General features: G+C 37.3%; 1 protein-coding gene across 1 annotated transcript in view; it reads right to left on the bottom strand.

Annotated features, from left to right (window-relative positions):
* Nucleotides 1-14,204, bottom strand: part of FBXL13 (F-box and leucine rich repeat protein 13) — a 90,433-nt gene that overhangs the window by 64,127 nt on the left and 12,102 nt on the right. The window contains 3 exon segments of the mRNA XM_037388274.1: nt 2,927-3,062; nt 5,994-6,089; nt 12,616-12,623. Coding sequence (XP_037244171.1) covers nt 2,927-3,062; nt 5,994-6,089; nt 12,616-12,623 — 240 coding nt within the window.

Genomic DNA, 14,204 nt, shown 5'->3' with positions numbered 1-14,204 from the left:
TCAATATGATTTTCAATCGTTAAAAAAAGATAGAGAAATAGTTTTGCAGAAATTTTAAACCATCCACAAGAGCTTCAAAAGAATGGCACAAATAGGCTGTATGATCAACATACATGAGTTTTAACAGAAGAAATTATTAATCTAAATAGCAGTAGTACACTGATATAAATGGGTTGCATTCTTAAAAAGAACTACTGGGTGTCTTCAAAGTTAGAAGAAACAGCTTTATAAATTATTTTTTTCTAAAAGCCCCAGTGGACCATCATATATAATTTGTCACAATTACTTGAAGATTAATAGCACTGAGTAGATGTAAACGGACATAATCTTTGGTTTTGAGCCTTCAGAAAACATAAATTATCAACAGAAATGGAAAATACATACTCTGTAGATACACAAATTGAATTCAGTGTCTTTGATATGTAAGATAAATGGAAATGGATGGCAATCAACAAACTGATATTCCAACTGATATAACCAACATGCTGATACTTCTAAGTTAAATTATTTTAACTAGATATGAATCAGTTAATGTGATAGAAAAGGCAGTGTGTATATAAAATCTATCACAACTGTTCTTTACATGTTTTTAGCTTTAAACACAATAAACATTACTATTGGTTTTAGTTTTGTGCAACGTGGCTGTGTATGATTTACTTTGGCTTGCTTTCTTTATTAGCCGCCAAAGTTCATTGCAATATTAAATTCAACTATTTCACTAAATAACTTGCATGCTGATATCACTGAGAATGTTATTTTATCCTGATTTAAAAGCCAAGACCATGATCAAATCTACTTTTTATTCCTGGCTAATTGTTCTTTTCCGTCACCACTCTAGGAGCAAATTGTTCTCACCCACAATTACACAGTCACTTTCTAAAAACAAAAAAACCAAAATATACTGAAATTGTTATATGCTACATCAACACTTTAAATTGTGTATTACCTGATCAAATAATACATGCATTATAGTCTCGAAACATAAAAATACACTTTTTATTTGGAAAATGAAAATATTTCCTTTTCTTTTTTATGCATTTGCATTTAATTAAAGTGTAGGCTAGAAAAGAGTCAGTCCATAACATTCTCCTGCTTGAGAAACACTGAAGTAAAACTGTGCCAAGAAGCAAAAATGATTCTTGGGATCTTGCCTAGTTGTAGCAGAAGAGGTTTTTTTCTCATGAAAACACTACCAAGATGTTTTAACACTCTATATGATAAAGTGGCTGAGTAAGACTTAGGATGCAGGTAATTCCTAACAAATCGAGTACACTTTCACAGCTAATTGAAAGTGTACTTTCACAGAACCTGTAACACTGGTCATAAGGGCTTTTATTTTTCCTGCCCACTTCTCTGCTTAGTGAAGCATAAAACTGCATTAAGGAAAAGATTACTGACCTGAAGCTATTGCAAAATGTTGTCACAAAGGGAATTAATCGCTGGTCACATGTACTTCACGCATATTATGAGGAAGGACTAAGATGCTTTTCTACAACCAGAAGGACCCTGTTTTGGCAGTAGAATCAAGTACCTATTATTTGTCCTAAAACTTGAATGCCACATTAATACCTTGGACCATGATTGGATTATTATTTTTTTTTTTTTTGGTCTGTAAGCTACTTGTTGGAGGCCAGTAACTAGTGGTACACCCTAGGGGCCAATACTGGGTCCAGTCCTGTTTAACGTCTTCATTAACGACCTGGACGATGAGATAAGAATGCAATCTCACCAAGTTTGCAGATGACGCCGAACTGGGAGCAGTGGCTGATATACCCAAGGGTCATTCTGCCTTCCAGAGGAACCTTGATGGGCTTGCAGGAACCACAGGAAGTTTAACAAGGGGAAGTGCAAATTCCTGCACCTGGGGAGGAACAACCCCAGGCACCAGTACATGCTAGGGGTAGCCCAGCTGGGAAGCAGCTTGGCAGAAAAGGACCTGGGGGTCCTGGTGGACCACAGGTTGAATGGGAGCCAGCAATGGGCCCTTGCCACAAAGAAGGTGGATGGTATCCTGAGCTGCATTAGGAGGAGTGCTGCCAGGAGGTTGAGGGAGGTGATCATTCCCTGCTACTTGGCACTAGTGAGGCCATACCTGGACTACCATGTCCAGTTCTGGGCTCCCCAGTACAAGAGAGACATGGACATACTGGGTAAGAGTCCAACAGAGGGCAAAAAGAGAATTAAGGGACTGCAGCATATTTCCCATTAGGAAAGGCAGAGAAAGCTGCAACCATTCAGGTGGAGAAGGCTCAGGGAGCTCTTACCAAGGTATATCAATACACAAAGGGCAGGTGCAAAGAAGGTGGAGCCAGGCTCTTTCAGTAGAGCCCAGTATAGAGGAGATAAGGGCAACAGGCACAAGCTGAAACACAGGAGGTGCCACCTAAATGTCAGGGAACACTCTTTTGCTATCAGGGTGACCGAGTACAGGTTGCCCAGGGAGGTTGTGGAGTCTCCAACCTTGGGACATACTCAAAAGCCATCTGGACATGGTCCTGTGCAACTTGCCCTAGGTGGCTCTGCTTGAGCAGAAGAGTTGAATCAGGTGACCTCCAGAGGTCCCTGCCAATCTCAACCATTCTGTGAGTCTGTGATAATTATGTCAGTAAAGTTGGATTCTGGCATTCTGATATATTTAAGCACATGTTTGCATTCCAATCTTATTTGTCACACATAATATAAACCATTCCGTGGCATTCTAGCAGTGTTCAGTCATACGGATATCGCTGCACCTGGAAAATTTAATGAAGAGGGGCCGCACTCAGAAGTAGTTTTACAGATCTCATACTCACATTGCTTCATTATGACTGGACATATAGAGAAGAACATTGGCATTAAATTGGGACAATAGCAAAGCATAGAGTGAAGGCACAGTTCTAAAATGTGAACTAAATCAGAACTAAAATGTAACAAATACATGTAATACTGATACTTCTAAAGCTAGGCCAGTGAAGAGAATAGCAACCTTGAAGATTCAAATGTAATACAAATACACACCACTTCTGCAAAATATTTACTACTATTTGGTCCTGAACTTTATGCTTCACTGATGAAAAATCGATCTAAAAAATTAAACAGTTCATATTTAATTCAGTACTAAAAATAGGCAGTATGTAAAAACACATATCATTATGCAAATCTCTAGTAAATGTATGAAGTTCTATGTAAACACTGAATCAATGATCTGAAAATACAGAAATATCTGTGTATTAAATATATTAAAATTCTAGACAGCTGACTAAAAATACTTAAATATAGAGGAGACGTGTCTACGGTATTTATGAAGCTGAGGTAAGTCTTGAACTGCTGAAATATATGACATGAACGTTATGCATACAGAAAATTGTCAGACTTGAGTATTTTTTTCCATTTAAGATCTATGAAATCCTAAAGTTGCCAAAGATAGTTCTTTTTCTAATTAATTGTCTACTGATACATCAAGGTATAAACAATATGCAATCTACCATGTTAGTTTTAGTATAAGAATCCTTAAGTGATCTAAACTACAGGCTGGGGAATCTCTAGATCTTTGACTAAAACCATTATTTTTCTTAGTTTCTGTCTAAAGTTCAAGTTTAAGAAGTTTTAACAAAAATTACTAGAAAATAGTTTTAACAGTCTATCTACCAAGTGTGTCCAAAAAAAGCTGGAAAGCCAACATGCAAATCTTTAATAAGAAAGATTTCCATTTTTGGAGAAGACTTTTTCATGCCTTCTTTAAATTTGTTGATAAAAAAGCCAGGAAAAGCTTTTTTTTCCCCTTTGGATAATTTGCTACAGCTACACTGCAGCTATTTGTTGTACATTTCATAATACATGTTTATTACCCAAACACTTTGAAAAATCAATCACCATTATTTCTATGCAGCATGCTTGGAAGTGGTTACAGTACCAGGAATTCAGGAGTTCAGAACTTTCTCCAGTTTTTCACTTTCTTATTAGGATTTTGTTCTTCTTACATTAAATTATCAGAAGTTTTAATACTAGTTTCATTAAGATCATTAATTCATCACAGTAATTTAAGACTAGACCTAATAAAGGCTCCAGGCACCTGCAAGCTGGGCACTGCAGCATGTTTTAGGTGTTGGTACCCAGGGTAGATTCAACAACCAAGATCTGAGCAGAGACTATAAAATATACATGACACATAAGCACATCAGAAGGTCAATTTAAAGCAACTCACACACCTAACAGGCAGCTGCCTAGAACCAGCTCTGCTGAGCTCTCCAGAACTTCTTTGCCTCAGTCAGGAAGGCAGATACAGGCCTCCAGCTACCTGGGAACTACAGCCTGCATCTCACTCAGGGGACAGAACAGTGTATTTGGGAGACCCAAGTTCAGATCTCTACTCAGCCTCACAAGGCACAACTGCTCACCTTCTGGATCCCAAACAGATCTCTTTAAGTGGGAGGCCGGTGCTTAGTGTCAGGGCCCTGGGGTCACCAGCAGGCTCTGCAATGTTTTCCTTCCTCAGAGGTTTATCTAGCAGAGTCCGAGACCAGCTCATATATGGTATAGCAGTTTAACCCTGGATAAGGCTGTTGCAAAAACAGTTCATTGTGCGACAGAGCTGGAGAAGCCTCCTTAGGGGTTTCCCCACTCAGCTCAGGAGCTGCCCTTAAGCTTATGCCCTTGCCCTTGGTCTTTGCTTGAACCACACTTTAGGCATGTCTGTGTCCAACTATGTGTCTGGCTGACACTGACTCTCACTCACAGATCACTTCCAGATTTGATCTTGGAGATGTCTCTTCACTACAGGGCTGGCTGGCAGTCCTCGGTGGGGGGCTCATCCTGGTTACTCTCACTAGACTCACTCTGCTCTTCTTGCTTAGGTTCTGTGGGATTGTGTCCCTTGTCAGTGGGGGGGCACTACCCCTGCCTGCCCTTCTAGCACCCTTGGCTGCCACCTTGCCTTCCCTTGCAGAGCAGCCCTTCTGCTTCCTCACACCCAGCTCCGCAGGTCATGCAGTTCTTGGACAAAAAAGAAAAACTATGTCCTTGATCACCATCATCATCATCATGAATGATCATGAATCATCATTTTAGGTCTAAAAAGGAGATGCCTATCAGATTAGACATCTCCAGGATTATACAGAAGGTGCACAGGGTATTTTGTATTGCAATTTCAGACATGAGGGCCTAAAATCTGACTAAATCATGTTTTAAGTGCCCATATACTTTTAAAAATCTTTCTTTGTACTGCTGATAAACGGTTACATGTAAAGCAAAGATACAGAGGCAACAGTGATCCTGACTGAGGTGCCACGGCTAGTCTTAAGCCACTGCCTAAGGACTGGGGAGCCATGAGGTAGTCCTTCACACCTGAAGTCACATGAGCAGTATTGAAGGCAATAGCAATGAGCAGTGTGATTGTATTTTTAAGTGCAGAGTAGCTGTTTCAGGTATGGCCCCAAACACACCATACTAGCATGGTCGCACAATGTCCATTTTAGAAGGTAAATTGACTGAAATGTGTGTGCTAGGGAATTGGGCTGCTAAGGGAGAAGAAACAACGCAGTACCTTCGACACTGACATGTGCTCTAGGGACACAGTGACCACCTCAACAACTCTAAGAGTTCATGAGTATGGAAGTGAACTGGTCTGCACCACTTGTTCCAGGGATGACAAGAGTCTCTCTAGAGCAAATACAAGCCTGTAACTGAGTTTACGTTCTCCTTCCACAGTAGTCATATACTGCCTGTTTAGATTACCTAGGGAGCCTAAGACACCTCACCACTGTCTAAATCTAGTAGACTATAGCAAAGCCTTAGCGGACAATTCTCTTTCAGTGCCACTGATTTTATAATGATATACCACAGCTGAATTCATTTGAGTTGCTCATATTTTTTTACTCATGTAGCTGAATAGAGCAAGTCCTATTCTGGGATAAAACTTTTATCCTAGATAGTCTTAAAGTAAACTACCTCCTTGTCTAACTTTTTAAAAATAAATAAATTTGAAATAAAATGTTGAAAGTTATTATCTTACTTGCATCACTCCATAATGAACTGTTCTGAGTTAGTAGCATCCATGTTTGGCTAACCTGAGCACATCTTGCCCGATCAACTAAATTTACATAACGGAAAATCTACATCAGTAAAACAGACATACATAATATTAAAAGCTATTCAATAAGAAGCACTTCTATATTAAATGATACATATTCACCTACCCTAAACAACAAGGGCTATTTTCAAATTAAATACTTCTTTCTGAGGAGTTTAAACATACCTTTTATAGCAGTCAATATTTTTTGTCAATTAATTTATGTCCATAATTACTCTCATTAACAGCCTTAAAAAGTACGAAAGAATGGCTTTGCTTAAAAGCTAAATTCAAGCTATGATGGAGAATGACAGGGATGTTTCAAAACTGAAGATTTTTTCATGGACTATCAGCAGTTTCATTTTACTTATACAAAACAACACTTGTTAAAACACCTCTCCTAAATCTATTTGAGACAATATAGTTTGGACTAATGCTTTGTAGATTAAATATAGTACCTGTAAATTCAACTTTATATGACCTATGAAGAGGTTTTGTAGTTTTTGCCTCAGAGGTCTATATAAGTATAATTTGGTAAATATATCTACACATCTTTAATCCCAGAATATTAAAGTCAATGTCTTGTATTATGGTAGAACCATATAAAAGCTATACTGACAGTTCATTTTATACAGTTAAAATTCTAAAATATACTGCTACCACTAAGCAACGTTTTGAAAAATTAAATTACAGCATTCCGAAAAGGTCTTGCCCTGGTAAATAATCTTAGATACAGTAATCTCAGGCCATAGGAGTAAGAGACTGAATGAAGATAACATTTGGCAAGCTTCTCTCACCTGCCCTTTTTCAGACCAAGTCTCAAACTGTATTTCTGCCAACAGAATGTTAATGTTTCATCTTAGAAGAAACTTGGTAAAATGAAATGAGGGAAAATACGGTAAAATTTAATGGTTTTGCTGCAGAAGCCAATACATGTTATATTATAACCATCTGAAAATACAAGATGCATTTAAGACTCAAGGACAAAGAGCATATGCAGAATTTTATATAAAACAGCTGGATTATTTACATACTAAAAACTCCCATATCTGTAATCATTTGCAAAACTGAATTACTACATCATATGCTGAAATATAAATATCTGATATGAAACACGACACTCAAAATGTGCAGTTATAAGTATGAAAAAGAAATCAGCTGAAAGGAACATAGCTAATAAAATCCTACATCACTTTTCGTAAAGTAACTTTTATATAAGGAAAACTTTATGCTTGCAATGTAATTACTTTCATAACTGTACAAGAATACATCGATGGTAACCAGTTTAAAGCTGGTATGGTAATTGGCCGATAGCAAAAATACAAAAAGAACTTTCTATTTTTATCCCATAATCTGTCACTGAAGAGAAATTTTTCTTATTGGTATACATTCTCAAAGAGCTTACCACTTAAGATATGCACCTGAATAGTAAGATGTCAGAGTGAAAACGTAGCAAAAATGCCAGTGTGTTTTATAGAAGAGTATTTCTGTATTAGTTACACAACTTCCCATACAATACTGCATACAATAAAACCTGGTTTTCATTATAGCAGCATATGAAGTATGATTTGAAATATGCTCCAGAAAAAAGAATCCATACTCTGTACAGAGTTCACAACTGTACAGGCACAAGAGAAATATTGAATCAAATAGAGGCTTTGAGACTCAAATGAGTGTTGTAGTCAGAAGCAATACACACAAACCTTTGTAAAAGTAAGGAAATAATTGCAATTTTTTTTTCACTTCTGGTGTGAATCAACATAGATTAGTGAAGAAAAAGTGACTACCTGTGTAAGTATAGAGTGCGTGGATTACCAAAGTGCAGGTTATCTTGCTTATACTGAAATATGCTTTATAATAAATGAGTAATTAAAAAAATGTTAGAATCAAAAAGGAATGTTCTAATAAAAAATGTTTCACTAAAAGAAATATTCCTTCCTTAACAGAAACTCTTATTCTGACTTACATTCTGTGCAATTCTACTGAAATGAACAGGACTGAAAAACATACCTGCTAGAACCCATTTTTACCACAGAGATTAAGTTCAATTAAAAGAAACAAGCAGAAATATCAGGAGTATTCTACCAAGATTTAAAAAGATTTTCTATAGAAACTATCCAAAGGCTATAATATCTTTAGCTAGAAAAGGACAAATCAGGTAGGAAAATCACTGATGATGTGTCTTTACAATTAGCACTTAACTACACAGGCAATATATTCGAGCAATTTGCCTGCTCCTCAAAATATGCCGCTGTCCCACAAGCTGTCTGTATTCACTTCATATAAACTACTTAAAACAATTTTTAAAATCAGGTTTCCTGGCTTTATGTTTTTATACTTCAATCTTTGGAGCTTGCTATAGCCATACTCATTTTAAAGATAGTTAGGTGATTCAGAATGCAGTAGGGGACTTACACAGATTTTTTGAAGTACAGAAATGTGTAGGCCCTTTTCAGTAGCAAGTTCCTTCTGTACACCCCATCCCTTCAAAGACTTGCATTCAAGAACTATAGTTGGATCCATCACAGGCTTCTTTAACCAAGAATCTGTTTAATTTGGGTATGTGGATTATTTCCTTAGCTTCAAAACTCAATCTAATTTAAAACTCCAAGGAATTCTAATACACAGTTCACAAAATGTATTTGAATACATGAAACTATATGACTTTAGAATGAGAAAGAAAAGATTGATTGCATTATCATTCATTAATAGTGTTCAGTTTCATATTAGAAGAACAAAAGTAAGGTTTTTAATTTGTCACTGTCTTGCTAGTAACCTTTTGAATTTTCGGTTCTGAAAAGGTCTGCTAAAACATTTATTTCATGTTAGGTCAAGAACACTAGCCAGCTTTAAAACACAGCAATCATTTTCTGGCAGTAACACAACATTAGGGTACTGTGGTACCACTGACTTTTTTAGGAAACTGTAATTTACACAGCAAATGGTTTCCAGCTGGTTCAGAGGACACATCTTGTCCCAGCAGTAAATAAAAGCTGACAGATATTTTTTTGCACAGGAGCAGAACAGAAAGCTGCAATAAATGATAGCATACTAATAATAATATTTACTAAATACTTTGGGATTTTGAAATGATCCACCACCAAGTATCATCTACAGTGCCAGAGACAATAAAGCCTTCTTATCATAAGTTCCAAAACTTTGAGGAGTCCAGGCATGCTTTGTTTTCCAGTCTGTGAATGCTCAGAGCGAACACAGATTTGGAGGAGACTGCTCCCAGTAACAATCTCCTGTTGAAAGAGATCATATCTACATACTGGACCCACCAAAAAGAGAGCATGAGGATTCAGAGAGGGAAAAAGGGAAGAAAGGAAGAGAGAAAGGAAGAAAGAGAGAGAGGACAGAAGAAAGGAAGGCAGGGAAGGGAAGGGAGGAAGGAAGCATGCTCTGCTTTTCTGCAGCAAATGATTAGGCACTCAGCTAGAGCAAAGCTCTGCTCTGTGCCAGTAAACAGAAGACCTCTTTCTGCACTTCCCGTACTGAATAAAGTAGTGACAGCTCAAAAAAAAGAAACCAGGTGACAGCCACACAGATTGGCACTTCTCTCTGGATCAAGGGAGCTGCGTTCTTTTTAAACACAAAATAAAGGCATTTCAGTAGGCTTCCTGCTTTTCTGTAATAATTTTTGTTCCCTTTGCACTTTACACATAAATAAAGCCATTATTTTCTGGCTTTCCCCAAAGATTCACAGATCTAGCTTCCAGCCCACATATGTAATAGATTGCACAACTTAGCCCACATACACAAAAAATACTTGCAAAAATACTTTCAGCACAGCTGGCTTAGCCTGTTCTCTCTCATGCACCCTGAAGGAGACCTTCCAGAAGGTGCTCCCAGCCCTAGGTGCTTCAATGCACCCCTCCCCAAACCCTGCACTGCTGCTGTTGTCTTTTTTTTGATCCCAGTCCTTAACCCTCCCTACTCCAGCATAACCCAAGAGCTCCCATTCCCTGTAGCCCAACTTCTCTTGCAATAGCTCCCTAAAAAAAATGAGGAACTGCTACACCCCCATGCATTGCAGCAACCACTGCATATACCCCACGACAGCTCAGTTTGCCTCACCACTGCACACAAAAACAGGAGGAGGGAGGTGGCAAACCCTGTCTAGCACACCAGCCAGTTAACACAAAAAAAACCCTGTTCCTGGCTTGGCTCCTGTCTTAACCTATATCCCAAACCTCACCATCTCAAAGTAATGTTATTCTGTTCATTCTGTTAAAGACAGAAGTTGGTGGGGGTTGGGTTATTTCTTTTTTTTTGGGGGGGGGGGGAGCGGGGAGGGCAAGGGGGAAACACAAGAAAAGAAGGGAGAAGACAGGCTGGGCAAAATTTTGGGAGGCTTCTTTCTCCTCACAGAGTGTATGAAAGGAAGAGCTGCTCCTATCTCCCCTTTACTCTCTGTGTGAAAACTTGACAGCTTATAGCTCTGAGGTCAGTGCAGCCCTCACCGCAGCAACAGGGGTATGAACCTCTTTGGTAAAGGCAAGATTTTAACTCACATCTCACCACAAATGGCGAAGGGACCAATTTTTTAATTATGCCTAAAAGGAAGGCACCAATATTTCCTCCTCTGATTGCACTTTGAAGAAAAACAACAGCTGCCTATGGACTCTCAGGCTAGAAAGGCAGAGACCTGTTTCATTACAGATCCCAGCAGTCTTAGCCTTGAGCCACGGCAGTTCAGCGAACACCCTACACCTGGCAAAATCAGACAGATCCACTCCTGCTTCACCCATTTCCCCACCACTTCTTCCCCATCTCCTCCTCTGTACCCAAAGAACTGTTCGTGCAGCCACACAATGAGCTGGATTAAGGAACTGATCCAACCGTCAACTGATTAAGTAAAAGAAAAAAATTGGAAGGGAGTTTTTCAGACAGATCTGTTCTCTGACGTGGTTCATACCCATCTTTGTAATGAACACAAAGAGAAGAATAGTGCTGGGGCAAGAAATGGTAAATGGGAATAACAGGAAGGTTGGGACAGCTTCCCTCTATAACTGTGGGTCCAAGATCCTCCACAAAACTTCAGGTTCTGAGGAACTTGAAAATCCAAATCTTGAGCTTTTTTGCACAGTTAAATGATACTGAACAATAATTTTAAGGATCTCTATTTAAGATCCAGGTGACACACTCCTACCTAAGCTCATTTTGCTTTTTTAAATCCTTTAGTGAACTGGAGCATAGGTTCCTCCCAGAAATAATATTATGTTACATATTAAAAGGTTTTTATTTTCCTGTGCTTTAAAGGGGGTGAAATATCAGGACACAACCATAAGAAAACAGGACTGAAAAAAAATTACATTTTAAAATTATTTACTACACACAAATAAAAATAGAAAACTACATTTTGTTCAGTTCAGTGAACAGGCAGATATTGCATATAGGAATATATGAAAAGGTGTACAGAAACTGGTTTGACATCTTATCTTTAGGACATAAATCCTGCTTAAGATACAGGATTTTTACATGTCTTTCTCTCTACCTGTGTGTTCAGTCACAAGAAAAGAACTGTGGCAAAAAAGACATATTCCTGAATGGGCATACTGCCAGTTACAGATCTTTTTAATTAATCAGCAGGTTTGAAAATACTCAGAAAATCTTCTTGTTCTTTATTGTTTACTGAAAATCCAACAGATATTTATCACTCTGTAGTGAAAAACCCAACAAAGTCATCACAACAGAGTTTTGACTAACATTCCCCAACATATTCACCTTACCCTATTGTTTTCATTTTATAACCTCTTGAGTTTTTTCACTGCAGTGACATAATTAGTTGTGATTTCTTTTATGACAATTTCCTTGAGCTCCACCTTTTACATTTGGATTTTAGATATGCAAATTATATTTAAATACAGACAAACAAGAATAATTCCCCTTCCTACAATGACATATTTATATATGCATAAATATGGCTTGAAATGTGTGTGGATTATGGAATTTTCTTTTTTATTATTTTTTAGGTTACTATTTCCTATTCAAATCAGTAGAATTCTCACCTACTACTTCATTCTCCTTGTAAACACACATTAAAATGCATACTATGATGGGACCAAAGTCTAAACTGGCAAACTACCTTGCTTTTCAGTTCCAGACCTCAGAGTTGGAATTGCTTCTAGAAATGGAAGACATCAATGTTTTCTGCTAAGCCACTAAAATAGCACTTGACAGTGTATTTGATTTATATAGGCTATAAAATTAAGTTTATATATAAACAGAAGAGAAAATTTTATATTGTTTTTACAGCTGCTCTGTAGCCTTAATCAAAGAGCATGGCTACATACCTCAGAACAGCTGTCATTCTTTTTGATATGTTGGTATCCAGATGCTGGTTTTCATGTGCATAGTCTTTATGTACATGAGATTTGACTCTGTGACAGTGGCACATGTAACCATGAACATGATATGACCTCAAAAAAGGGCAACCTATGAGGATAGCTTAAAATGTCACTATATTTTGAGCTCATAGTTTGGATGTCAAAAGAAACAAGGCTCATAGATTAAGATAAAACAAACAAATTTCTACCAAGCTACAAAAAAACCCCGAATGACACCGTCAATACTGTTTGTTAAACTAACAGAAAGATTACACTATTACTGGGTTTTTAATGAAGAAAGGATGCTACTACCGCCATCTGAATTCCTGAAAATACGAATAACTGTTTATTTAAAGGTATAACAAGTTGGATAGGTATGGACACAGGCAAGCTGTAATACTACCTTTTATATATATATATATATAAATATATACACATACTCTTATATAATACTATCTTTTATATATAATACCATTGCAGTGTATAATACTACCTTACTAGGAAAGAGAACATTAGGAGGTGGCACTGCAGATCAAATTTTAGTCATTCTGCTACTCATATAGTAAATTAATCTCTCTGTTTTAGTGGTGTTTACATTTGTAGTGGAAGAACATTCCTTTTTGAGTACACTGCTTTTGAAGAAGAGGTTGATACTAGAGATTCCTTCTTAACTTGTATCAATGTCTTAGTAATCAGAGATATGAGTACATGACTCCCAAATTCTTCAGGAGAGATACTACCACTGCTGCAAGAGGCCCATATTTGAATCATTTGATAGCAGAAGTTCTCTGGTTACTGAACAAGCCAGTACTAAGTAAATAGCACAGACTAAACCCCACTGATGAACCAAAGTCAAAATAAACCAGTCTCACATCCATGAAGACCACAAACACCACCAGTGGAATCCATACAGATAACATCAAGAAGAATCAAAGCATGCTGTACTTTTGGTGGGTAAGTTCTGTAAACTATGTACACAAATTAGCTTACAGATTTACGTTTCCTGTGATGTCAGTGGCATTATGCACATGCTTAAAATTAAGTATCTGCAATTGGGTTTTAGACTTCATTGGATAAAAATTGAACTTTGAGTTCACTATAGTCCTTAATATTTAAAAGGAAAACATACCATCTTTTTTCTGAAATACCAATTTAATGGGTTTGCAATGTTAAATTACTGGAAAAACATGATAGGACAAATTAAAGCTGAAAAATGAGAAGATAAAATTAAAACATTTTAGCGGTAGTTCCAATGTATCCCTCAAAGGCAATTATTTTCAGTAACCAACCTATAATTTAGCTAAACTGGCCTGTACAACTGAAGGTCCCACAACCAGTAGTTAATAATTCTGTTCTTTTTCTAAAATACTGTCACAAATCAATCGTCTTAGGTTTCTGTGTTGAACTACCTTCTCTTGTAGAAGTTAGCATATTAACAAGACTTCACTCTCTAAAGTTAGATTTTGCAAGGATACAAAAATACTGAGAAAAGCAACCTTTTAAACAAACACATTTAAATAAATTCAGTAAAAATGTTTGGAAAGAAATCTCTCCCTACCCACAGTACCCTTGCAGTAGATTCCTACCCTCTACTCTTGCTTTCTAGCTCTAGCAGTTTTTTCTGTCTTAGGGAGCTGCACAATATCCATAGTCATCTCTGTATTTTTAAGAAAATTAAACTGCTTTCTATCATATTTGGGGCTTGGTTTATGACCTTCTATTCACTGCAAACAAACCCCTTCCCTCAGGAGTTTCACTCTCTACCAATCCTACAGATTTCCTGATTTCTTGTTCTCCCTTTTTCTCTTTCAGTTTCAGCTCAGATA

The sequence above is a fragment of the Falco rusticolus genome, chromosome 5 (assembly GCF_015220075.1).
Source record: "Falco rusticolus isolate bFalRus1 chromosome 5, bFalRus1.pri, whole genome shotgun sequence".
In the NCBI taxonomy this organism is placed as follows: Eukaryota; Metazoa; Chordata; class Aves; order Falconiformes; family Falconidae; genus Falco; species Falco rusticolus.
This window is presented reverse-complemented; position numbering and strand designations above follow the sequence as displayed.